Here is a 26,657-nt window from a genome sequence, read left to right on the forward strand (position 1 = left end):
AGTCAGCTAGGAGAAAGAACCAAAATAATAATAACAACAATAACTGTAACTTTAGTTCTTTCATTTAATTCTTCCTGCGCCTCCCTCTTTGCCTCTCTTGGCCGGGTGGAAGGGGGAGGGAAAGTAAATGCAATAAAGCACCACTCCTACCTTGCCCGCTACTGACAAGCAACCCGAGCAGGTAGAAGGAGAGGAGGAGGCTCATGTTCAGGACGTGACACCGGTGGACAGTTTCAAAGTTATTAAGTCCAGCCCTGGAGAGAGAACCTTTCGCTGCCCCGGCCGCCTCTGCGAGAGCCGCCGCCGCCGCTCCCGCGGTGCCCCAGCCGCCCGCAGCCCGCGCGCTCCTCCTCGCAAAGTGACTGCAAGCTCCGCTCTTGCCGCACTATATCCAGGCAGCAGCGGCGGCAGCGGCGGCAGAAGCAGCAGCAGCGGCCGCCGCGGCGGCAGCAGCAGAGCCGGGCGGGGAGGGCGGCGGGGGCGGGGGCGCGGCGAGGGGAGGTGCGGCCGAGGCGTATCCCTCCGCGCCGCACGGCGGCCGCTCTCCCGCGAGGCTGGCGGTCCCGGGATTCGTCCGCAGTCGAGCTGGAAGCCACAGGTTCGGTCCCCAGTGCCTCCAACTAGAGGGGCAGCTGCGATCGCGAGGACGCCACTCGCCCGCGGGCCATTCGCACGTTCATGGACGCCCTGAGCCGAGAAGGGCGTGAGGATGGGGTCCGCCTGGAGCTCCTTCACAGCTGCCAGCCGCCTCGGGACAACTGAGCTGATGCTGAGCTGAAGTGAGCTGAGCTGATGCTGATGCAGATGCTGATGCTGATACTGATACTGCAGACGGACGCCCCGAGCGCGCGCCGGCTCAACGCGAATGGGGGATCTGGAGGCGGGCGGTGTGCCCCGCGACTCTTAACTCCTTTTGGGCGTGGGAGGAGGGAGATTCTTGTCTCTCCGTGGACCTCCCTCTCCCTCTCTCGCTCAAACCTGGAGCAGGCTGGCACCTTGCGCGGCTGTCCCCCTTCCCACGCTCTCCACCCCGCCGCGACAGAGGGGAAGCAATTGTACCCTGAAGTCTACACTGTCTATCTCCTCAGGCGCTAAAGGGGGGGCGGAAAAATAATGTACAGTGTTTCCTCTACATCTCGACCCATTACTGTTGGGAACGGCACCTTAAGGGAGAGACACTGGGGAGTAGGCGAGCCGCGGGAGGAGCTGCGTTCAACTCAGCCTCCGCCTCAACTGTGTCCTTAGAGGCCTGAAGTCTCTCCTGGCCTCACTCCGCGGGCTCTGCCCTCGGTTCCAGGGAGCTGCACTGGCCAGATCCCCGCCAGGGGTGCACCGAGGGAGGACTGCAAATGTGCAAAGATGAGTTGGGGCGGGGGGCGGGTGGAACCTTCCCCAGATCAGTGCCCTACCCCCAACACCCACGTACCCGCGCGTGTGTGAAAGTGTAAATTGAAGTGAGGGAGCCGTGGCAAGTGCCCAGAACTAACTCTCTGCTCCTTAAGATTGGGGCTTATCGTTATTTCTCCTAGAAGGGTAGGAAAAAGGTTGTGAGATTAACGTCAGTCACCTCTCCTGCAAGAGCGGTAAGAGGCAGAATCCCCGGCCCGGGGGAGCCCATGTCAATCTGGCCCGGGGTTACCGCGACCTGCAAAAGCTGACAATGGGTTCTTTCATCTGCTCTTTCCCTCTGGCTCCTTAGAGAACTCAACTGCCCCGCCCCAGACTCCACAAGGACCCTAGCTCCTTCCTTATCAGTGAGGACGTAGAAATAGCGGGGGTGGGGAGGATATAGAAATGTTGTAGAGCTCAGAATCCAGCCCCAGCCTGAGGATTTCATGCTGAAATGGACGTTGCATTGCCTTCAGGGAGGGCAGGGGGCAAGAGTAGACACAGGCTAACATGCATAGGGGAGATACTGTCTGCGATTTGTCCTCCCGAGGCAGAGCGCTTTATACAGATGATTCACTCACTTGGCATCCTGGGATGGGGTTATCAGGAAGAGAGGAGGGGAAAGGCGCCCTCAACTCCCACCATGGTTGAACTCCCTTAAGCAATGGCCCTCCCAGCACCTCACAGCTGGAGAACCTCTTCTTTCCTCTGATCTCATAGCAGACAATATATTTAGAAAGTTATTTTGCCAAGGTACCCTTCTCACACCCTTTACTGGTTCTGGAATGTGCTAACCACACTGAAGTAAGCTCATGGTCAGCTCTTTGCAGGAAAAGGTGGAAGTAACCCATTTATAGATGTGAAAGACCAGTGACTCATTTATTTATTCCAATTCTTTATTTCTCTTGGGCACTGATAAATGCTACCCAGTAGGCCTTCTGCGTCCACAGTTCTGCATCCTCAGATTCTACCAACCATGGATGAAAAATAACTTTAAAAAATGAAACAATGATACAATCAAAATAACATAACTAAAAAAATACAGCAACGTGACTATTTACAAAACATTTGCATTATATAATGTATTACGCCTAATCCAGAGATGATGTAATATGCAGGAGAAGGTTATATGCAAATATTATGCTGTTTTATATAAGGGACTTGAGCACCCAAGGATCTGTGAGAGTACTGGAACCAGTCCCCCTGTGAATACCAAAGAATGACTGCAACACACACGCACACACACACACAATCACAGAAGAGAGTTAAAAGGATACTCCCTGTGTCAGATAGCATCTTCACACAACCTGCAATTTTTCAACCTGACACTGGGAGTGGCCAATTGCCTATCATACACACACATACACACACACCAGTTAATCAGGTGGAAATATTGACAACTGAATTCACCTCTGTGTTATTAGAAGTCAAATTACTTTCAGGCTGGGCGTGGCTCATGCCTGTAATCCCAGCACTTTGGGAGGCTGAGGCGGGTGGATCACAAGGTCAGGAGTTCAAGACCAGCCTGGCCAATATGGTGAAACCCCATCTCTACTAATAATACAAAAATTAGCCGAGGCAGGGTGGTGGCACACACCTGTAGTCCCAGCTAGTCAGGAGACTGAGGCAGAAGAATCGCTTGAACCCAGGAGGCGGAGGTTGCAGTGAGCCGAAATTGTGCCAAGTCACTCCAGCCTGAGTGACAGAGTGAGTCTTTGTCTAAACAAACAAACAAACAAAAAAGTGAAATTGCTTTTGTCTCGGGCAATGGGTTAAACCATGGCAGAGGAAAATTTGACTGGAATCCTGTAAGGTAATTTAGATATTAAATCTTCTTAGAGTGAGGTTAGGGAGATGATAGCAATAATCTATCAGACACAAATGAAATTTCTGATTAGAAGTTTGTATCGTAAGACTGTTCTGTGTCCAAACTTCTCTGTGTGTGTGTGTGTGTGTGTGTGTGTGTGTGTGTGAGAGAGAGAGAGAGAGAGAGAGAGTAAGAGAGACAGAGAGAGGAAGAGAGAGAGAAAGAGAGAGCATCTGTGTGTATGGAAAAGATAAACGGACAAACCCTTGGTACTCAGGAATATATAAAGAAAGGTGATACAGCTATTGATCCTGCCCCTCAATTCGCTAATAGTCACTTGTTGAAGATATCAGGCATAAGTACACAATTCAATCATATAAATCAGGTTTTTGAAAACTGCCATAAGAAAAGTGAAAATGCCCTGCTATTGTGACATAAGAGGAGGGGATCATTTCTGAATAGAAGATTAAGAAAGGATTCATGAAGCTTTGAAGAAAGCGGAGAAATTAGATAGGTAGGGACGTGGGCAGGGCAGAGAAAAACTTCAGCAAAGCCTGGGGGCGTGAAACCACACAGCATGTGTGGAGAGCAGAGAGAAGTCTAATTTGAAAAAAGTACAGAGTGTAAAATACAAGGTGGGAGAGAGTTATGCTAACAAACCTGATATTCACAGCCTCTCACAATGTAAGTCCTGGCATGCATAGTCAGAAAAAGTTAGGATGGCTCTGTCCATCCCAGGGGCTATAGGCCTGATGGTGAATCATAGGCCCACATGAGGATTACAGTTTGAATGCGTCTATCAAAAAGCATGTGTTGGAAACTGAAATCCCAGTTCAGCAATGTTGGGAGTGTGGACTACTAGGAGGTATTAGGTCTAGAGGGCTACACTGTCATGAATGGATTCACGCTGACTATAAAAGGGTCTATGGTTGTGGGTTCCATCTCTCACTCTCTTGAACATACTCTGTCGTTTATGTGATTCCTTCCACTATGTAATGATGCAGCTAAGAAGGCCTTCACCAGGTGTAATCCCTCGACTTGGGCTTCCCAGGCTCCAGAACTGTGAGCCGAATACACTTCTATTGTTTATAAATTACCCAGTCTGTAGTGTTCTGTTACAGCAGCACAAAATGAACTAAGACAATTCTAAGGCTTTCAAGGGTTTTCTCCATTTTTAGCCTAAATTTATGTTGCCATAAGGACTCAATAGCAGAGTGTCATAGACTCAAAAAAAAAAACTTGCCTCAACTGCTTCTTAGCCAAAAGTAGAAGTGCCTCTCCAGGGCTCTATCAGATGCACATTTATTTCGCATTGCAGTGACAAAGTAATGTGCAGCCTGACATTTGCCTTAGTCAGTTCTTCTTCTTAATAGATTGACCATGTGAGGACACCATGTAGAAAAATTGCCTCTTCTCACCATTCCCCTCCATCGTTTGAAAGGAGTGCGTTCTATTACGTAGACATTGAATACTTTTACTGAATGTACCAAATCTATGAACATGAGTAAGCCATGTGCAGTGTAGGATATAAAAGGTATAGAAACGCATCCTCCCTCCTCTAGGTAGCTCATCATTTACATGTAAGACAATTTATCCACTTCTTCATCTATCCGAGGAAATGTATCAGAGGCATCGTTGGGGTGATAGTTATTTCATTTATAAAAATAAGAGCCGGTTGAACAAAACTCAGGAATCTATGAAAAGCTGAGTAGTAAGAAATACCAACAGGACTGGATGCGTGGTTAACCCAAAGCAGGTAAATTTGATTTAAAAGAATCAATAAAATGAACATAAAGGAGTAGCAGAGAGACAGAAAATGATAAGGCGCATTGTATGTGGAAATGATCTTCTCAGAGAGATTCTGTTTCTTACTTTTGCAATCTGCTCTTGCAAAAAGCATGCGGATATATAACGTACACATAGAGCCTAGGCATGAATGCTGTGCTGTGGATAGTATTTAAACATTATTTTTATTTGCGTATTTGTGTATTTATGTTTGTTTAATCTCTCCGTTGACAGAATTCATGTGTGTTAAGATGATACTATTAAGAAATAGGACATTCCGTGTGATCATTTATATTTTTAAGATGTCACAAGCCATTATAACTATTCATTTACTTGTCTAGAAAATTGCCTGTTTTGACTTTTCTTATTGCCACAAAGGAAGAAAAATATCCAGCGTATATATAGACAGATAGCCTAAAACCTCTATAAATAGATGGTCCTGCTACTGCCTTCCCCTCTCCATTAATGCCACTTTTTTCTAATAAGCGTGTCTTTGAAAATAATTTTAAACTTCTTGACACAACATTTTAGACCCTTTACCAGGCTATTTGTGAGCATATAACAGCAGCTACTTTAACAATAGATTTTAGATTTTAACACCTTTCTTTTAAAATGTTTTACTTTCTTGGCTGTTCTACTTGAAATTAAGAAAGGGAAGAGACAGATTTATGGTACTGAGGCACCCTCATTGTCACAGATTCTTACTTTTTAATTTCTTCCAAGATACATGGGGTCATTTTCTTTCATGGCTACTTCATGCTCCCTCTGGGCAAATAACTGCTCACTTCGCTCAGAAATTATGCAATAACTGCCTATAATTTGCCACTTCCCAGAATAATATTTTCTTAACTCTAAGGGGATATTGTATTTTTCTTCACCAAGACATCCCTGGGAAATACAATGATGGACAGAGCGGAAAACTTAACAAACCTAGAACATGTTGACAAAACAGTCATTGATACAATTTCAAGAATATATTCAGGACAAAGTAAGAGAGGAAAAAGGAATCAAGCAATGGATAGCAATGAACCTATTTGATATGACAAGGATCATGATGTGATATTTAGGTTGCCCAATTATTGATCACAGCACTCAGGAATCATATTTTTGTCCATAGGTAATATCGACCAAGGTGATGTCTGCACAAATCCTTCCATGTGGAGGGGAGTTATCACATACCGGGTAACAATAAATCCTTCACCACTGGCAACAGATCCAATACAAGTATAAATTTGATAGGACAGAATAGTAATCAATTGCATTTTGGCAGGGCAATAAAATTAGGCATTTCATTCAAAAATCTCTTAGTGGGTAGGATCAGTTGGTTCTTTCCTTAATGGAGATGTGCTTCCATTAATTTTCAACTTAGATAAGCAGTTCTATTAGTAAAAGGTAAGCTAGTGGTAGAAATAGGATTCTTTCCTATATAACCACAAACCATTAATATTCTACTTAATAATCCACAAAGGCACATTATTTAGATACACTTTTTTTTTTAAATTTTAATGCTTGGGGAAAATTCTTATACTTTATATCTACATGAAATAATCTTAACTCATTTTTAAGAAAATAATATATTCCCCCTACCAACATTCTTTGATTGGTCCTCATATTTAAATAATTATGTACCTAACACCTGCTACTGGATTTCACAGCCTTTCTAAAATTAAGAAACTCAACACCTATGAAAGAAATTGACTTCAAAAGAAATAGTTGAGCTATGTAAAATAATATAATAAAAAATAAAATTAAATAGCTGTGCCTGTTTATTTATAAATTAATGTTTACTCTTCTCAAATTCTGGCATGCTAGTTATAAAAAAAATTAGGAATGTCCATGCCCTATCAACCAGACAGTGGCTATCTCTTGAACACTTTGGCATATTTTCTTCTAGTCTTTCATATAAACATATATTTTCTTTACATAATAAGGAAATACTATTTGGCATCTTTATATTTTGTTTGGTAAAGGAAATAAATTTTATATATTTATTTATTTATTTATTTATTTATTTATTTATTTTTTGAGGCAGAGTTTTACTCTTGTTGCCCAGGTTGGAGTGCAATGGCTCGTGATCTCAGCTCATTGCAACTTCTGCCTCCCGAGTTCAAGTGATTCTCCTGCCTTAGCTTCCTGAGTAACTAGGATTACAGGCATGAGCCACCACGCCCAACTAACTTTGTATTTTTTAGTAGAGACGGGGTTTTTCCATGTTGGTCAGGCTGGTCTCGAACTCCTGACCTCAGGTGATCTGCCCACCTCCCAAAATGCTGGGATTACAGGCATGAGCCACCACGCCTTGCCTAGTAATTTTTACAAACATAAATTTAATGAATTAATTTGCTGACATGGACTGAATCTAATATTCTTAACAATTTTCCTAGACTAAGACATTAAGCGTTTATCTGTAATTTTAATTATGATGATGAATAAAACCACAGTGTGAATATCTCTATCCACAGAGCTTTGAGGATATTATAGATTACATTCTTAGACTACTAGAAAATAAATAGTTTTGCAAAAACGTATGACCATATGTAGGTAATGAATTCACATTGCCTAAATTGATTTCCAAACTATATAATTTACCCTGTCATCTGGAAGATGTGAAAACACTTCATTTCTATCAACATTGACTGTTTACTATATTTTATTTTATATTTTGTTAGTTAATCCAGAGAGTTTCCATTCTGTAATATCTACCTTTAATCATCTTCAATTGTGAGGCTGTAGATAAATTTTCATATTCATATTTGTCAAATTTAAGGTGTACTGAAGGACATCTCCACCTTAATATGTTATATTTGAAAACCTTCTTCTTCTTCTCTAAAATCCAGGAATTCCCACTGTACTTCTTAGGAGAAGATGTTGCAAAACTCTATAATTTAGGGTGACCAAAAGTTCTCAATTCTTCTACTTTCCGTAATACATCCACACAGATAAAGCCTAAGTATCCCCATCCATTTGCTACTAGGGATCTCCGAGGATACCTGAGGAATGTTGGCACGTTTCACACACAAGATCAGGAAGCTGTTTCTCATTCCGGCCCCATCTTTGCTCTACTCTCTGGCCATATTTAATAGGCTTCCCCAGGCTGTCCCTTGTTTTTGGCCATATTATAATAGGCTTCCCCAGGCTGTACCTTCCTTCTGTATCACTTCACTTGAAGCCTGTGCACATCTGCCTGCCTCCCTGTCCTGAGGACAGGGCTCAAGCAAAGACACTTTTATTTATTTATTTATTTATTTATTTATTTACATTATTTTTATTTTGTTTATTATATTTTATTTTATTTTATTTTTTTGAGACGGAGTCTCGCTCTGTCGCCCAGGCTGGAGTGCAGTGGCGCGATCTCAGCTCACTGCAAACTCCGCCTCCCGGGTTCCCGCCATTCTCCTGCCTCAGCCTCCTGAGTAGCTGGGACTACAGGCGCCGCCACCACGCCCGGCTAATTTTTTGTATTTTTAGTAGAGACGGGGTTTCACCGTGTTAGCCAGGATGGTCTCAATCTCCTGACCTCGTGATCCGCCCACCTCGGCCTCCCAAAGTGCTGGGATTAGAGGGGGGAGCCACCGCGCCCGGTCGCAAAGATGTTTATTACAACTTATGGAAAGATTGAGAATAACAGAGACACAATAACTTATTAGAGGGAAACCCAGTATTGAGTAATGAATAGCTACCAGTTGTCTTGGAGACTATTGGCTACGTTGATTCCCTATACAGAGTCCCTTCATGGATTCCTTTCTTGGTCCCATGAAATTTTTAGGCACCAATTGCATCCCAAAGAAGAGTTTCTCTAACCCAGAGCTTCAAGACTGGGTTTTGTGCCCCTTGAAACGTGACAATATTTGGAGACTTTTTGTATTGCCATGACTGGGAGGAAGTTGCTCCTAGCATCCAGTGGGAAGAGGCCGGAGATGTTGCTAAACATCTCATGCACACGGGAGCCCTCCACAACAGTTAATTATCCAGTCCAAAATGTCAGATTCAAGAACTCTACTCTGAACTCTCTAAACTGTCCTTTCTTAGGCTGCGTATAAGAACAGCTCCCTGAATCTCTACAAAATGAACAATTTGCTTGCTTCTCCAAAACCAAAGCCTGTCTCACCCCATATTCTTCTCAGAAATATATATATATTTAAATATGTATTTCTTATATATAAGAAATATATATATTCATAATATATGTACATATAGTTTTTATATATATTCTTATATATACTAAGACATTAAGCATTTATCTGTAATTTTAATTATGATGAATAAACCACAGTGTGAATATCTCTATCCACAGAGCTTTGAAGATATAGATTACATTCTTAGACTACTAGAAAATAGTTTTGCAAAAATGTATGACCATATATATATATGTGTGTGTGTGTGTGTGTGTGTGTGTATATATATTTCTGATGGAGTCTTGCTCTGTCATCCAGTCTGGAGGGCAGTGGCATGATCTTGACTCACTGCAACCTCCACCTCCCGGGTTCAAGCAATTTTCCTCCTCAGCCTTCCAAGTATTTGGGACTACAGGTGCGTGCCACCACACCTAGCTAATTTTTGAATTTTTAGTAGAGACGGGTTTTACCATATTGGCCAGGCTGGGGTATTGAACTCTGGACCTCAAGTGATCCACCTCCCTCGTCCTCCCAAACTGCTAGGATTACAGGCATAAGCCACTGTGCCCAGCCTTCTCAGAAACATTTTGAATAGCATAATCTCTTTTAAGAGCAAAAGTTGATCCCATACAGGTTATGATATGACCTCTTGTGACCTAAATAAAGACAATAATAATGTGGAAATTTAATTTTGGATCGTTTCTTTTCTCAAATTATATCATCTGGGGGCACCCAAAGGGAAAAATGCCAGGGTTAGAGTACCTCTATTTGTGGGCCTTTACCTATATTATTTATATGAAATGTCTTAGTTAGGTATAAACCTAAACAACTTATGAGAAGACTAGTCTGCTCAGTTCTACTTACTGGATAGTGCCTCTCAATCTTATAAACAAATATTTGTCAATAGCATGGTTTTGAAACAGTGATAGGAAAGGAAAGTCCTGAGAATGAACTGTAGTTTTAAAACTACTAACGTCTTACCTTATTTCTAAAAATAAAGACAAACGTATTTTCCAGAAAGGCTTATCTTTCTAATTATACACTCACTTGGTGTGTCCTCACTCGGTGGAAGGGACAGGACTACTGGCTGGGGCCTCTTTATAAGAGCAATGATCCCATTCATTAGGGATCTGCCCTCATGATATCATCATCTCCTAAAGGCCCCACCTCTGAATATTATCACTTTGGTCATAGAGTTTTAATATACAACTTTTGGTGGGACACAAATATTCCAACCATAGCACTGGGTAAACCAGAAAGAAAGCATCTATGGGAACCTGCAATCTCTCTATGGAATTTCTCCAGACTCACTTAAAACCTCATTTCTCTCCTCCCTTCCTTCCTTCCTTCCTTCCTTCCTTCCTTCCTTCCTTCCTTCCTTCCTTCTTCCCTTCCTTCCTTCCTTCCTTCCTTCCTTCCTTCTTCCCTTCTTTCCTTCCTTTTTTCCTTCTTCCCTCCCTCCCTCCCTCTCTCTCTCTTTTTTTCCTTCTTCCCTCCCTCCCTCTCCCTCCCTCTCTCTCTCTCTCTCTTTTTTTTTTTTTTTTTTTTTTTAAGATGGAATTTCACTCTTGTTGCCCAGACTGGAGTGCAGTGGCATGATCTTGGCTCACTGCAACCTCCGCCTCCCAGGTTCAAGCAATTCTGTCTCAGCCTCCTGAGTAGCTGGGGATTACAGGCACCTGCCACCACACCTGGCTAATTTTTGTATTTTTTAGCAGAAACGGGGTTTCACCATGTTGACCAGGTTGGTCCTGAACTCCTGACCTCAGGTGACCTGCCCGCCTCGGCCTCCCAAAGTGCTGGGATTACAGGTGTGAGCCAAACTTCATTGTTTTTCTTGGTTTCTCTACTCCATTAATGGCTTTGTATCTTGGTTACTCATCTCCTTTCAGGATGTCATATTTACAGGTCAGTTTTATACTCTCTTTCCCATCTTTGATTTTGACCTTATCCCTTTCTTACCACTTCAAGTCATGTATTCTGATATTTGACAAGGACTCATACCTACCACCATGCCTCTCTGGATTTCATGCTAGTTTAGGGCTGATTCCCTTCATTGTTCTCATAGCTATTTCTATTGTACCACTAATGAATTGCCTTCAACAAGCATCCCAGGAGTGTGAACATAGCAGTGCTCCTAACTTATGTTACAGAACTTGTAATGAAGGGTTATGGTCATTCTGAAATTAATCAAAGAGTTATGTGATTTATCACAGAGTTCTTTGTGTTATTTGATTTATCCTATAGTTATTTGATTTATCAGAGCTAAAGCAACATTGTTTTAAAACACTTGAGGGTCTGTTTTTTAACTTATCTTGAAATAGAGCAGTTGTATATGAAAATCTTATGGTACTGAGAAAATGGTGTTAATACTGGTTGCAGAGCAGAGATGGAAAATATTGCAGGGAGAAACTAGGAATATGGCAACTTCAGTGAAGCCTGCTACTCAAATATACTTTTTACTGCTGCCTTTATTAAAAGAATAATTATACCTAATGCACCTTGAAATTAGCAAATGGCAATATTAAAGAGTGGTCATAAAATGTAACTTCAAAATTCATTGTTCATACAAGAAAGAAAAATCAATGCTCAGAAAATTTGACCTTTAAGTACATCTTCTTCAAATTATAGGTGATGTCTTTAACAAAAAGTATAACAGTAACTCCTAAGTATGGTAAAATTAGGCTTATTCAATATTACACAGGCCAAAATATTGTCCAATCCAATGTTTCCATCTTTACTCCATTTATCTGAATACATTATTTAGATTTGTAAGACTATTTTACTTTAAAATGAAAAGTCATAATATTTTTATAATTACCTTATACACAAGTTTTCTTTCACTAAGAATCAAATAAAAGTAGGAAACTTAAAATTTTGTTCTCTGTACCATCATCATTTGTACTCTATTGCCACTTAGTCATAGGTACAGTATGAGAGATTTTAAATATAACATTTAAGTTTGACTCTAAATCTACAAAGGGAAAAAATTAACTCAGAGAAAGATTAAATGACCTGCTCAATTCATAGAGCTTCAGTAGGAAAACTATAACTTGTATTCAGGGTAATGATTTCTCTGCTACAGAATGCTTAAAAAAGAAAAAAATGTTAGATTAATTTCCCAATCACTGCATAACATAATTCTATAATTTATGTCCTAAATGAAATGTGAGAATATTGCCTGTTAAGACTTTTTTTAAGTTAAATTCTATGCTAATAATTTAGAAGAACAGTTTTATTTATTGGTAACCCTGATGCCATTATTATATATTAATAGATTCTTATCTTCTTAATTCAGCTTTCATCTCTAATTACTAGAGTGACTATAGCTACAAATGCCAAAATCTTATTTAAAAGTGTAAAACTGAGCCAAATCATCACAGGCTTTGACAATTTATTGGCTAAAAATCCCAAAGAACTAGTTGAATTTTTTCTAAAGGTGCCTGGTCAACAAATAGATGCTCAATAAATAATAGGTAATTGGCTGTAACCAACTCTTTAAGCATAATGCAAAAAGAGAAAAGAGATATGTTTTCTGCCATTAGGTAGTTCAGAAAGCAAGGTACTATCACTTCTATTAAATAGACCCTGTTTTGGTTTTGTTTGTAACATGTAAAATCACTTTATTGATTGTGGGTGCTTAATAGATACCAACTGAAAGTAAAATTTAAATTTGAATTGCCTGTAATTAAAGTGACTAAACTCTTATTATGATGGCTCTAATACAAATGAGAAAAAAGGACATACGTAAAAGATAATTACAGAAGGAATGCCTCTATTAAATATATTAATGTTTTATAGTATAATATAATCTATGTGCCATATCTAAATTTAAATAACTTACTGACATCCACATTCAGTAACAATTTTGTAAATTTGAATAGGTGACATGTGTTGAGTACTAATTTAAGCTTTTTAAACACATCATCCAATTTATTTTTCCCAACATTAGGAGTAACATTGTTACTCTCATGTAGTGGAGGAGATTTGGTAAGATCACAGAGCCACTGTGTGTCAGAGATGTAACTTGGACCCAGGCATCCCTGAGTGCAAGGGCCTTTATTTCAATCAGTTTAAAACATCTCTTTTAACTATAATGCAATCATAAGCTACTTCCTGAATGTTCTTAGGAAAACAAAGATGTTTTTAAAAAGGAAAATGTAGAAAAAAATTAAAAATTTTCCCACAGATTACAATTTTGATGTATATTATGGTTTGGCTGTGCCCCTACCAAAAATCTCATCTTGAATTGTAATAATCCATATATGTCAAGGGTGGGACCAGGTGTAGATAATTAAATCACAGGGGCAGTTTCCATATACTGTTCTGGAGACAGTGAGTGAGTTCTCACGAGATCTGATGGTTTTCTAAGGGGCGTCCTCCTTCGCACTGCTCTCATTCTCTCTCCTGTCACCACATGAGGAAAGACATGTTTGCTTCCCCTTCCACCATAATTGTAATTTTCCTGAGACCTCACCAGCCATTCAAAAATGTGAGTCAATTAAACCTCTTTTCTTTACACATTTCCCAGTCTCAGGTACGTCTTTGTTAGCAGCGTGAGACCAGACTAATACAGTGTACTTAGAGGCCAAAATGAGAAAAACCATCAACAAAAATTCTAAGTTGATAGCTTAAAATTTTAAAAGTTCACAATATTAGTTTGCTTATCTCTGACAGTCATAACGTTTAGAGACATTAATTATGACTTACATACACACATACACACACATACACACACACACACATGCACATACACAAAGGGAGACAGTATGCTTATAAGTTCCCTGATAAAGGTAAATACCCCCCTTACATATTTTGTTATATTCTCATTGCAACATTTATAGCTTTGCGCACGAAATGGAATATGTGTACATATTGTGTTAAGTGACATAAGTAATCATTTTAGAAAAAATTATTTTTGGATGTAAACAATTAAGAAGAATGTCAACAACTTACAAATAAATAATAATCACCAGTATACTGTTAAATAAGTATTAATGATAGTGTATCTTTATTATGCATTTATTCAGCATATATTTAATTTCTCCTAAGTCATAGCATTTATAATTTCTAAAAGTGTATGACATAATACATTGAACACATTAAAAAAATAATTGGCTCTCTCTTTACTAACAGTGATGCTCTTATGAACAACCTAAAGGAGAATAAATAGTTGGAGGAAATCTTTAACATATTCTGGTGGAAACAGTATAAAAGAAGCACTTAACTGAATTGTTTTTTTTGTTTTTTTTTGATCTGGGTATTTGTAGGAAATTCTCTTCCTACAACATTTTGAGTCATTTTCTGAAGTGCTCATGAGCCAAATTGCTGATCTTCACCCAGTGAAGTAATTATCCAAACAGAATACTTCCCTGTGATTATTGCAAACACAATTAAAGAGACACTAGCATAAATTACATTACAGTGTTCAACTATATTATTTATTGTATTCAAATTCTAAAAAAAGTTTGAAAATGTCCCCCAAATATATTATTGGTACTTTGTTCGAATATTTTTTAAAAGCAATTATAAATAAATTTTGTGTGATAATAAACCGAGAGAATAAACTGATAATAAGCTATGTTGATACATACCATTACCTTACAAACTTCATTCATGATGAGAAATGATCACTGTGTTTGTGAAGGCTGTCAGTGTTTGTGTTGATTGAAAATACCTGTGCAATTAAGATAGATATTTTGCTCACTGTGTAGGATATATGACTTTGTGTTCTGACAGCACCTGGTACACAGTTGGAATTTCAGTAAGCGTTGAATAATAATCCACATAAATCAGTTTAGTAATAGTAAAATATGTAGTTCTGCAGTGAAACTATTTATTATTTCTAGGAATTATTGAAAATATACTAGCTTAACAAAAAACGTGCTGTACTTGAGTCATTCTGTCCTACAGGAAAATTGTATATATCTCCTGAGTGCATTTTCTGTTTCTAAAAGATAAGAATAAAGTGGTGAATTCTGAAACGAATGAAGTGTAGATCAAAGAGCAAAGAACCTGGACCACATGCTATACTGTTTCGGAATGTTTTCTGAGAAAGTTGGCATGGATGTTCACAAAGCAGATGCAGCCCTCTAGGCAATCCATGTGTTATATACTGGCCTTTTAAACTATATAACCAATGGAAGTACCTAAAGAGCATGCCCTAGGACCACAGAATTCCACAGATGCAAGAATTTTCAGAACGCATCCAAGAACAGAGGCTTCAAACTGAAGTGCAGAGATACTAAGAGACATGCCTAAAGTCATGTGTAGATTGACAGGCGACTTTTTCACTATGCTACCTTGTCCCAAATCAAAAGTAATAAAACATTTTTCTGCCACAGGTAAAATCAGAAGGCTCTGTGCCATCAAGATGGCTGACTAGAGGCACCCAGCACTTTCCTCCTTCACAAAGAAGGACCCAAATAACCACAGGTAAAATAGAGAATGTAAAGGAGAACAATAAAACTCAGCAAAGAAGTGGCACAGACCCTGTGAAGGACAGAAGCTCACAATGGCAGCAGAAAGAAGAAGGTGAAGCAGACAGCTAAGATAGGCTCAGAGCCAAGAGCAACACCTCACTGAGAAGAAAAGTTGAGTTGGAGATCCCTAGCATCTACATTTCTACCACAAATGCCTGCAATCCTGGCTACAGATAATCCTCTCAGCCCTCACAGACCCTCAGTCTAGTATACAGAGCTGACTGGAGTGCACATGACCATATTGTCTTATAAAGGAAAGTCTTCCCCACCCCCAAGACCCAGGCTGCTGCAGCATAGCACCATTTTGAGAGTAGAGCCACCAGACATTATACTCTGCCTTGGCTCAATAGCCCCTCATCTCCATATTGAGCCCTTTGGCTCAATAGCCCCTGCATCTCCACATTCCTGAGGCCCTCTACTGCACTGCTATACCAGCTAGACCGGTTGATGCAGCTGAGTCCCTGGCATTCCAGTTGATGCATGGCCCTACACACCAGGCAACAGGTGGTCTAGTGCATTAAGGAGGCTACCCCCAGGACATAGGGAGCCAAAGCACATGTTCCCAAGAATCAGAGCCACCTGATTGAAGCCGTTGCCACTGACATTGGCCCCACCCTCTCAAGCAACAGAAATGTCAAATGCCTCCCAGGGGCTCAAGGATCCACCCACCCAGCATCTCTATCACCAACAAAACTGCCCCACCATTCCACAAACAACTACAACCTAAGCCACTAAAAAACTTAAAGACACTGCTGACATTGATTACAATTGAAGAAATAATATAAATACTACAGTACCGTGCCCACCCAAAACAAAGTTAGGCACCTTACCAAACTAATGTTATAGATATATCTACAGAAAAGGTCTTCTTCTATGAAGGTGACTCCATAACATTAAAGTAAGCTGTGATTACACCAGATGCACATATGCACATATATCAGCAAAGAGACACAATATGCATGAAAAATCAAAGAAACGTGACTTCTCCAATGGAACACAATAACTCTCCTAAAAGAGACCCCAAAGAGAGGAACAGATATAAAATGCGTGAAAAGAAATTCAAAATGATGATCTTAAGGATATGCAATACAATAAAGAAAACACACACAGACAATACAAAGAAGTTAGGAAAATGATCATGACATGAGTTAGAACTTTGATAAAGATATATATATATATAAAATATATATCATATAAAGGGACCAACAGAAATATTGGAACTAAAGAATTTAATGAATAAAATAAAAAAAAATACAAGTGTAGTTTCAACAACAGAGTAGAACAAGCAGAAAAGATTTTGGGAACTTGAAGACAGGTGTTTTGAAATAATCTAGTCAGGCAAGAAAGAAAGAAAGAGAGAGAGAAAGAGAGAGAGAGAGGGAGGGAGGAAGGGGAGAGAGAGAAAGAGAGAAAAGGAGAAAAAGAATGCAGAAACTGTATATGACATGTGAGACACCATTAAGTGGGCATTTTGGGAATCTCAGAAAGTGAAGAGACTGGATTGAAAAAGTCATAGTCAACTTATTTAATGAAATAATAGCTAAAAATCTTCCCAAGTCTTGGGGGAAAAAAAGCAGATGTTCAGGTAAAGAAACCTTAAAAATTCATCAAATATTTTCCACCTAAAAAGATCTTTTAAAGGCACTTCAGGCTAGGTGCAGTGACTTACGCCTGTAATATGAGCATTTTGGAAGGCCAAGGCAGGTGCATCACCTGAACTCAGGGGTTTGAGACCAACCTGGGCAACATGGTGAAACCCTGTCTCCCATATCTACTAAACACACACACACACACTCACACACACACACACACACACATTAGCCAGGCATGGTGGCACATGCCTGTAATCCCAGCTACTAGGGAGGCTGAGGCATGAGAATAGCGTGAACCCGGAAGGCAGAGGATGCAGTAAGCTGAGAGTGTGCCAGAGCACTCCAGCCTAGATGACAGAGTGAGACTCTGTCTCAGTAAAAACAAACAAACAAACAAAAAACAAATAAACAAACAAAAAAGGCCCATCATACTTAAGCTTTGAAAAGTAAAAGTGAAAATAGAATTATAAAAACAGCAAGAGAATAACATCAAATCAAACGTTAAAGGAATCACTATGAGACTAATAGCATACTTCTCAGTAGAAACCTCATCATCCAGGAGAAAATAGGATGATATATTCAAAGTTCAAAAAAAATTGCCAGTCAAGAATTCTATATCTCACAAAACTATCCTTCAGAAATGAAAGAGGAAAAATTCTTTCCCAGATAAGCAAAAACTAGGAAAATTTATCACCACTAGAACAGCCCTATAAGAAATTCTTAAGGGTTGCTCATCATCACCAGCCATCAGAGAAATGCAAATCAAAACCACATTGAGATACCATCTCACACCAGTTAGAATGGCAATCATTAAAAAGTCAGGAAACAACAGGTGCTGGAGAGGATGTGGAGAAATAGGAACACTTTTACACTGTTGGTGGGACTGTAAACTAGTTCAACCACTGTGGAAAACAGTATGGCGATTCCTCAAGGATCTAGAACTAGAAATACCATATGACCCAGCCACCCTATTACTGAGTGTATACCCAAAGGATTATAAATCATGCTGCTATAAAGACACAAGCACACGTATGTTTATTGCTGCACTATTCACAATGGCAAAGACTTGGAATCAACCCAAATGTCCATCAGTGACAGACTGGATTAAGAAAATGTGGCACATATGCACCATGGAATACTATGCAGCCATAAAAAAGGATGAGTTCGTGTCCTTTGTAGGGACATGGATGCGGCTGGAAACCATCATTCTCAGCAAACTATCGCAAGAACAGAAAACCAAACACCGCCTGTTCTCACTCATAGGTGGGAATTGAACAATGAGATCACTTGGACTCGGGAAGGGGAACATCACACACCGGGGCCTATTATGGGGGGGAGGGGGGAGGGATGGCCTTGGGAGTTATACCTGATGTAAATGACGAGTTGATGGGTTTTTGACGAGTTGATGGGTGCAGCACACCAACATGGCACATGTGTACATATGTAACAAACCTGCACATTGTGCACATGTACCCTAGAACTTAAAGTATAATAAATAAATTAAAAACAAAAAAAGAAAGAAATTCTTAAGGGAATCTTACATCTGGAAGTGAAAGAACGATGTCTACCATGTTGAAAACACACAAATTATAAAATACATTTGCAGAGCAGATGCACAAATGAGAGAGGAAGGAATCAAATGTTATCACTAAAGAAAGCCACCAGACCATAAAGGTAAACGATAAGAGAAGAGAAGAAGAAAAGAACAAAAGATATATAAAATGATTAACAAAATGACAGGAGTGAGCTCTTGTCTATCAATAACTATCTTGAATATAATCAGTATCACTTCTTCAATTAAAACACATGGATTTGCTGAATAAATTTAAAAAAGACCCAACTGTATGCTGCCTACAAGAAACATCTGTAAAGACACACATAGACTAAAAGTAAAGGGATAGAGAAAGATAATCCATGCAAACAAAAACCAAAAATGTGTAGAAGTCAAAAAACATAAATGGACACAATAAAGTTTATTATATAATAATATGGAAATCCATCCAACTGGAGGATATAACAATGGTAATATACATGCATCCAATACTGGAGCACCCAGATTATATAAAGCAAATATTACTAGAGCTACAGAGAAAGATAGAAAACCACATAATAACAGTTGGGAACTTCAATACTCCACTTTCAGCATTGGACAGATCATTTAGATAGAAAATCCACAAAGAAACATCAGTTAAACCACACTGTGGACCAAATGGACCTAACAGACATTCACAGAACACTTCATCCAACAGCTACACAATATATTTATTTCTCATCACATGAAATATTCTCTAGATAGACCAGATGTTAGGCTACAAAACAAGTCTCAAAAAGAATTTTTAATGATTGAAATCATATCAAGTATATTATCTGACCACAGTGAAATAAAACTAGAAATCAATATACAGAGGAACTTTGTGAACTGTACAAATACATGGAAATTAAACAACATGCTCTGAACAACCAGTGGGGTCCATACAGAATTTAGGAATAAAATTTAATCTCTTAAAAACAAATGCAAACAGCAAGATGACATACAAAACCCTATGGGATTCAGCAGAAGCAATTCATAATAATAAATACATCAAAATAGTAGAAAGATTTCAAATAAACAACCTAATGATGCACCACAATGAACTAGAAAAGCAAGAAAAAATCAAACCCAAAGTTAGTAGAAGGAAAGAGAGAATAAAGCCAAGAGCTGAATTAAAGGAAACAGATATAAAAATCATATAAAAGATTAGTAACATAGTAAGTTTTTGGAAAGATAAACAAAATTGGCAAACAATTACATACACTAAGGAAAAAAAGAGAGAAGACTCAAATAAAATCAGAAATGGAGAAGAAGACATTACAACTGATACTACAGGAATAAAAATAATTATTAAAGATTATTATGAACAACTATATGCTAACAATTGGAAAACCTAGAGGAAATGGAAAAATTCTGGACACATAACCTATAAAAACTGAGCCAAAAAGGAATAGAAAACTTGACCAGATTATTATATGAGTGATGAGATTGAATCAGTGATAATAATTCTTTCAACAAAGAAAACCCTGGACAAGATGGCATGGCTTTCCTGCTGAATTCTATCAACATTTAAAGAACTAACTTGATTTCTTCTAAAACTACCCCAAAAAATTAAAGAAGAGAGAATTTGTATTTCTAATTTATTCTGCAAATCCAGCATTACCTCGATACCAAAACCAGATAAGGATACACATAGAAAAGAAAATTGCAGGCCAACATCCCTGATGAGCACAGATGCACAAATCTTAAAAAAAAAAAAAAATTACTGGCAAATTACTGGCCTTTGGGAGGCCGAGGCGGGCGGATCACGAGGTCAGGAGATCCAGACCATCCTGGCTAACATGGTGAAACCCCGTCTCTACTAAAAATACAAAAACAAAATGAGCCGGGCGTGGTGGTGGGCGCCTGTAGTCCCAGCTACTCAGGAGGCTGAGGCAGGAGAATGGCATAAACCCAGGAGGCGGAGCTGGCAGTGAGCCGAGATCGCGCCACCGCACTCCAGCCTGGGCGACAGAGCTAGACTCCACCTCAAAAAAAAAAAAAAAAAAAAAAAAAAAAAAAAAAAAAGTTGAGCTTATAGAAGGAGAGAATAAAATTATGGTTATTAGAGGTTGGGAATGGTGGATGAGAGATTCAATAGGGAGAATACAAAATTATAGCTAGATAAAAGAAATAAGTTCTAGTGTCCATAGCACTGTAGGGTAAATATAGTTAAAAATAATCTGTGTGTATTGTAAGTTCTTCTAAACCTAGAGGAAAATTTTTGATTATTCCCAACACAAAGAAATGATAAATGTTTGAGGTGATGGATATGCTAATTACCCTTATTTGATCATTACACATTGTATACATGTATTGAAATATCACTCTGTATCCCATAAATAATTAAAATTATTATGTGTCGACTAAAAATAAAAGGAAAAAATTGAACTTATCTCTGTCCATATTTAATCAAACTGGGCGACAGAGCGAGACTCCATCTCCAAAAAAAAAAAAAAGTTCCTCTTTGCAAATATGTGTTGCTATCCCTGTAGAAACATGGTGGCTGGAGTCATTGGAAGAGGGAATAAACTCTAGTTTATTCTTCTCAAAGACAAATCTGGAGATGAATTTCTCAATAGTTAACCTAAGAAGCAAACACTGGCTGGGCGCCGTGGCTCAAGCCTGTAATCCCAGCACTTTGGGAGGCCGAGACGGGTGGATCACGAGGTCAGGAGATCGAGACCATCCTGGCTAACACGGTGAAACCCCGTCTCTACTAAAAAAAAATACAGAAAAACTAGCCGGGCGAGGTGGCGGGCGCCTGTAGTCCCAGCTACTGGGGAGGCTGAGGCAGGAGAATGGCGGGAACCCGGGAGGCGGAGCTTGCAGTGAGCTGAGATCCGGCCGCTGCACTCCAGCCTGGGTGACAGAGCGAGACTCCGTCTCAAAAAAAAAAAAAAAAAAAAAAGCAAACTCTTCTTACTGAGAAAAACTTGTATTTTTTCCAGAGAAAATACACTGTATTTTCAAAGGAAGAAAAGACATCCCTTTTGTTTTTTGACAACCGACTTTCTTAAAACAACAATAAACTATAATAACATTAACTATAATTCTTTAGATTCCTGTCTTGGCCAGGTATACTTAGTAAGAATTAGCACAAGTTCAGATTTTGTTTTTTTCCTTTGTTGTTGTTATTGGTTTTTTTTTTTTTTTAATTTTAAATTTTTCCAAACCTTGGTTAGAGGATGCTGGGTTATTCCTATATGATCAAACTTTTGGGTATGCTTGACCCTTTTTCAGAAAAGTTTTCTATATTTTTAATATGATAATGAAGTAAATTTTCCATTATTATATAATTATGAAATATTAATATAATGTATTCACTTATAAGTATACATGTACATACGCATATGAATACGTTGCATGTCTCTGATTAATCAGATGTGTATTTATATCTATTTATCAATCTAGTTAGGTAGTTTGCTATAGTTTTGTAGAAAGACATTCAGATTACATCTACCACCACGACAAAAGGGGGAAGTAACAAATGAAAAGTTCACTGGGGACAAAATATTTGAATACTTGCAAAGTGCAAGTCAGATAGCAATAGGTGAGAAGAATTGATGAACTACTAATATATTGAGATATTCTCCCCATAGTATCTTAATAAAAACCTGAAATTTGCAATGTATGTCTAATACCCCACATCTGTCAACACCCTCCCCACTTCCCTTCCCTTCTGCCTTTGGATCTATACCTTTCTGATCAGTCTCCATTCCTAAATACAGAGGAAGATAATGAGCTGCTGTAGCTAATAGTAAGATAGGGGGCATTGTCAAGTTCCAAGTTAACTTGCTACTTTCTCTGCATTAATCTGTGCTCCAATCTCAGTAACTGAATACCTTTTTTTCTTTTTTCTTTTTTCTTTTTTTCACTCAAAAGGCTGTACACTACTCCACTCTGTCCTTGAGGCTGATTTCTTGCCCCTAAACTCTATCTCCATGTCTAGGAAATTAATATCTGTGAAACAAAGAAAGAAAATGATCCTTCTTTATCAGTAAAATCTACACAAGTAGCCTGCAGCTGTGTTTTAGCTCAAATCTATTATGAAGCCTGCAGTTCTTAATGATCTAGCATCACCCTTTCTTACCTTTCAGTAGAATGCACACTTGGTACCCAGCTCCCCGATGCTGGTTGTGTGTCACAGTTGCCAACTGTGACCTTCTCATTCTTGCCAAATCCTAAACTTGTTCCCATGTCTGTACTGATCCTGAATTTGTTTTCATATCTGTTTTAACCCGTAACAGTTCCTGCCTGATTAAGCTTTCTAGATTTAACTACACCAAGCAGAACTAAAGCACTGCTTACATACCTATACTAACAGATACATTTTACTTTTTAAAATATATTTCTGCTTTTTGTTTTCTCTCTTGAGAAATAAAATGAATGTTTCATTCCTCCTTTCCATCAGCATGTAATGAATTAGATAACATTATAAAATCTTATAGCAACAGAAAATATGTGTATTGCATAATAGGTGCTCAATACATATTTTAAAACTGATGAATGAATTAATGAATAAATAAATAAATAACTAAGTGAACCATTATGAAACTACCCCTATGCTAGCACGTCTTGTCTCTGGGTAAAATATTCCAAAATTATTTACTTGTTTCTTCATCATGCACTTGGTCATGTTCTAATCATCATCTTTTCTGTGTTTTCTTTTTTGTATTCTATAAATTTATTTTCTACTTTCAAGTTGGAGTATATGTGTGCTAATGATGGCCTCATTCTCAAAAGATAATTATATTCGTTCTAGACAATTATACTTTGTATTTAAATAATTAAATTCTGTTCTGTAAAATATTTTATTTAATTTTATTTACTTTAACACCACCTGGATGATAATCACATATAAGTAAATTTCAGTGGCTAGTATTTTATTTATCTCATATATAATTTATACAAATATTTATAATGTATATATCTATATAATTATAATTTATATAAATGTAACTAATTTATACAAACATGTCATTTAAATAAGCATATAGCTATATGTAATTTATATTTTTTTGTGTGTGTATATTTATATATAAGTAATTATGTAAGTATACACAAAGCAGAGACTCCTAATAATATATACCTTTTAAATATAAATAATAAACATTTATTGAATATTAAATGCATAGTAATATGGTTTATGGAAACAATGAAAGTAATGAAACTTTATATTCTACAACTTGGCAGTATGAAAAATAATAAAAATAAATATTGAGTAAATGTATTTCCATGCCTAAGTCTTTGAATAGAAATTGCTGTTGAAATGTTCAGAACTAATTCCATAGCATGAATATAACAAAGGCATGTAAATTTAAATTTAAACACATTTCTGTGTTTGTAAATTCTCTTTTTTTTTTTTTTGAGACGGAGTCTCACTCTGGCGCCCAGGCTGGAGTGCAATGGTGCCATCTCAGCTCACTGCAACCTCCGCCTCCCAGTAGCTAGGACTACAGGCGTGCCACGCCCAGCTAATTTTTGTATTTTTAGTAGAGACGGGGTTTCACCATATTAGTCAGGCTGATCTTGAACTCCTGACCTCGTGATCCGCCCACCTCAGCCTGCCAAAGTGCTGGGATTACAGGCGTGAGCCACCGCGCCCGGCCTCCTGGATTGTAAATTCTAAGACACATTCAGATCATAGAGTTTAATGAAATAAACAAGGTAAAGTATCCAAAAATAGAGTGTTTTCCTTATAGTTTTAAACTGTTCTCTCTCTTTTTTTTTTTTTTACTTTTCTAAATCACATAACAGCCTTTAATAAGGTTTATAAACCTTGTAAAACTAGTGATTTTATCTAGCATTTACTAAAATTATCTCTATACTTAAATGAAAGTTTTGTTTATTTGTAAGGTGCAAGTATTCATGGTTAAACATGATGTGGTTTTTGTACTAATATTTCGATTAAATATAGTTAATAGTGATGCCAATTAGCTCACCTTAATATTAAATATCAATGTAAGCAGTTAAGTTTTTGTTTTGTATTTTAATTTTTTTTTTTAGCAATAAACAACATGTTTCTTTGGAGTTTACATACTTTTATGGCAAAATTACTAAAGGATATTTCTAAATAACTTTTATCTTATGTTCTTATTTCCAAGAAACAGTCTCTGAATATTAAACATTCATCATAAGAATATACATTTCCTTGTTTCAAATTAACTTAAAGTCATGCTCACTCATTATGAGAGATAGTATAAAAATATAAGTTATTCTTACTATTTTATGATAGTTTTTATTACAGAGGTTGATTTTTTTAAATGATGATCATTTTTTTCTATTTCTTTTAGCTACTGAAAAAGGGACGAGGCTGACACCAGAGGGAGCCCAAGTTACCCAGCCCTGTTCTCAGGAGCTAAAGTGACATCAGTCATCCTCTTCATAAGTGGATTTAATATTCAGAGTCAGCTCAGCACAGCTAAGAACGGAAGAAAAAAATGATCTATTGAAGTTTATAAAAAATATGCTGCAACATATATTTTTCACTAATACTGCAGTTTCTTAAATTACTTTGAGTGTTTTTATGCAAAGGCATGAGCAATTTCTAAAATAACTTGGAATCTTGAGTGAGAAAATGAATACGTGGTATAATGTGAATCCTTGAAGATGTGAACCTCAGTGTACTTGGAGCACATGGTCTATTTCCCTCCCCCATTTCAAAACACATATTAGTTTACAGTATTCTCAGTTTATCATTTTACTTTGTTATTTTATAAATGATAAAGCCCTTCTATAAGCCTCTTTTCCACTTCTTCCTCTTTACCAGCCAGACTTTATTTTTTCTCTAAAATTAATGCATAAAAAAAATATCTACAGCTAAGACAATTCGCTTTTTCACTTGGACTTCAGCAATAACAAAATAGAGATTCCAACATTTCACCATACTCATGATTTAGTGATACAAGTTCTCTCTTTGAAACCAGCACATCAGGCAAAAGAAAGGGAGAGCTTGTGTTTGGTGGGGCTTACTGGCTACAGTTCAAACATCTGGAGCTTCAGCCTTTGAACAACAAAAGGAATTTCTAAATTCCCTTTTTCAGCTTCTTAAAAGTGCTATTGATTGCATGTTTTTCAAATAATTCTAAAGCAAATTCATATAATCATGTGAAAATGATGTTCTATTTGCCATAGATATTTAATGCCCTTCCTTTTTCCATGTTTTGTCTTTGAATTTTTTTTTAAGTATATTCTGTCAAGACAAATGGATAATGTGTTTCATAGTGGTGGAAGAAAAATAACTGTGGTTTATTTACAACCAGTCCAGATATGAGACTCTCACAATTCCTTTTGAAAATCATTCAAATTCCTGAATACGTTTTCATTACTGTTGTTAAATCCTAATTTAAAAAATTTTGCAAGTGATTTTTAAACTTAATATTATTGGAATACACCTTTCAAGAATGAAATTTATCCTTTTTTCTCCTAATTATAATGCATATCTCTGACCCTTTTCATTAATTTATTTTTCCATCTATGCATTCTGTCCATTGATAAAGTTCATCTTAATTACCTAGAGCCTCCTTTTACCGACACCACTTTTCCTGCATAATGTGGTGAGGTTCCGCTAACACCTTCCTCCCAGTCACTAGTTCTTTCCTCTGTCTCCTAAAACAAACTTCTGTAAGAAAAGAAACAGATATTAGCAATTGTGTTAAGTAGCAAATTAAATCTATATGTTCACAATCCAAAGAATCTTTAATTTCTCTAACGGCTACATTTTAAAACTGGATAGGGCATTATCAAGTAGAAAAAGGATGGGTGAAGGGCCGGGCACGGTAGTTCACGTCTGTAATCCCAGCACTTTGGGAGGCCGAGGCGGGCGTATCACCTGAGGTTGAGAGTTTGAGACCAGTCTGACAAACAGGGTGAAGCCCAGTCTCTACTAAAAATACAAAATTAGCCGGCGTGGTG

The 26,657-nt window shown here is 38.0% G+C and overlaps 2 protein-coding genes across 4 annotated transcripts in view; one reads left to right on the forward strand and one right to left on the reverse strand.

Annotated features, from left to right (window-relative positions):
• NCAM2 (neural cell adhesion molecule 2) overlaps positions 1-451 on the reverse strand; it is a 566,845-nt gene extending 566,394 nt beyond the window's left edge. Inside the window, exon 1 of one of the 2 annotated variants that reach the window (XM_050782162.1) lies at positions 151-451. In XM_050782162.1, coding sequence (XP_050638119.1) covers positions 151-205 — 55 coding nt within the window. In that variant the 5' untranslated portion in view covers positions 206-451. The remainder of the gene's footprint in view (positions 1-150) is intronic. The other variant, XM_050782163.1, reaches the window with a different exon arrangement.
• LOC126949611 (ATP synthase subunit f, mitochondrial-like) overlaps positions 1-26,657 on the forward strand; it is a 739,455-nt gene that overhangs the window by 667,962 nt on the left and 44,836 nt on the right. The gene's annotated exons all lie outside the window — the stretch shown is intronic.

The sequence above is a fragment of the Macaca thibetana genome, chromosome 3 (assembly GCF_024542745.1).
Source record: "Macaca thibetana thibetana isolate TM-01 chromosome 3, ASM2454274v1, whole genome shotgun sequence".
Taxonomy (NCBI): domain Eukaryota; kingdom Metazoa; phylum Chordata; class Mammalia; order Primates; family Cercopithecidae; genus Macaca; species Macaca thibetana.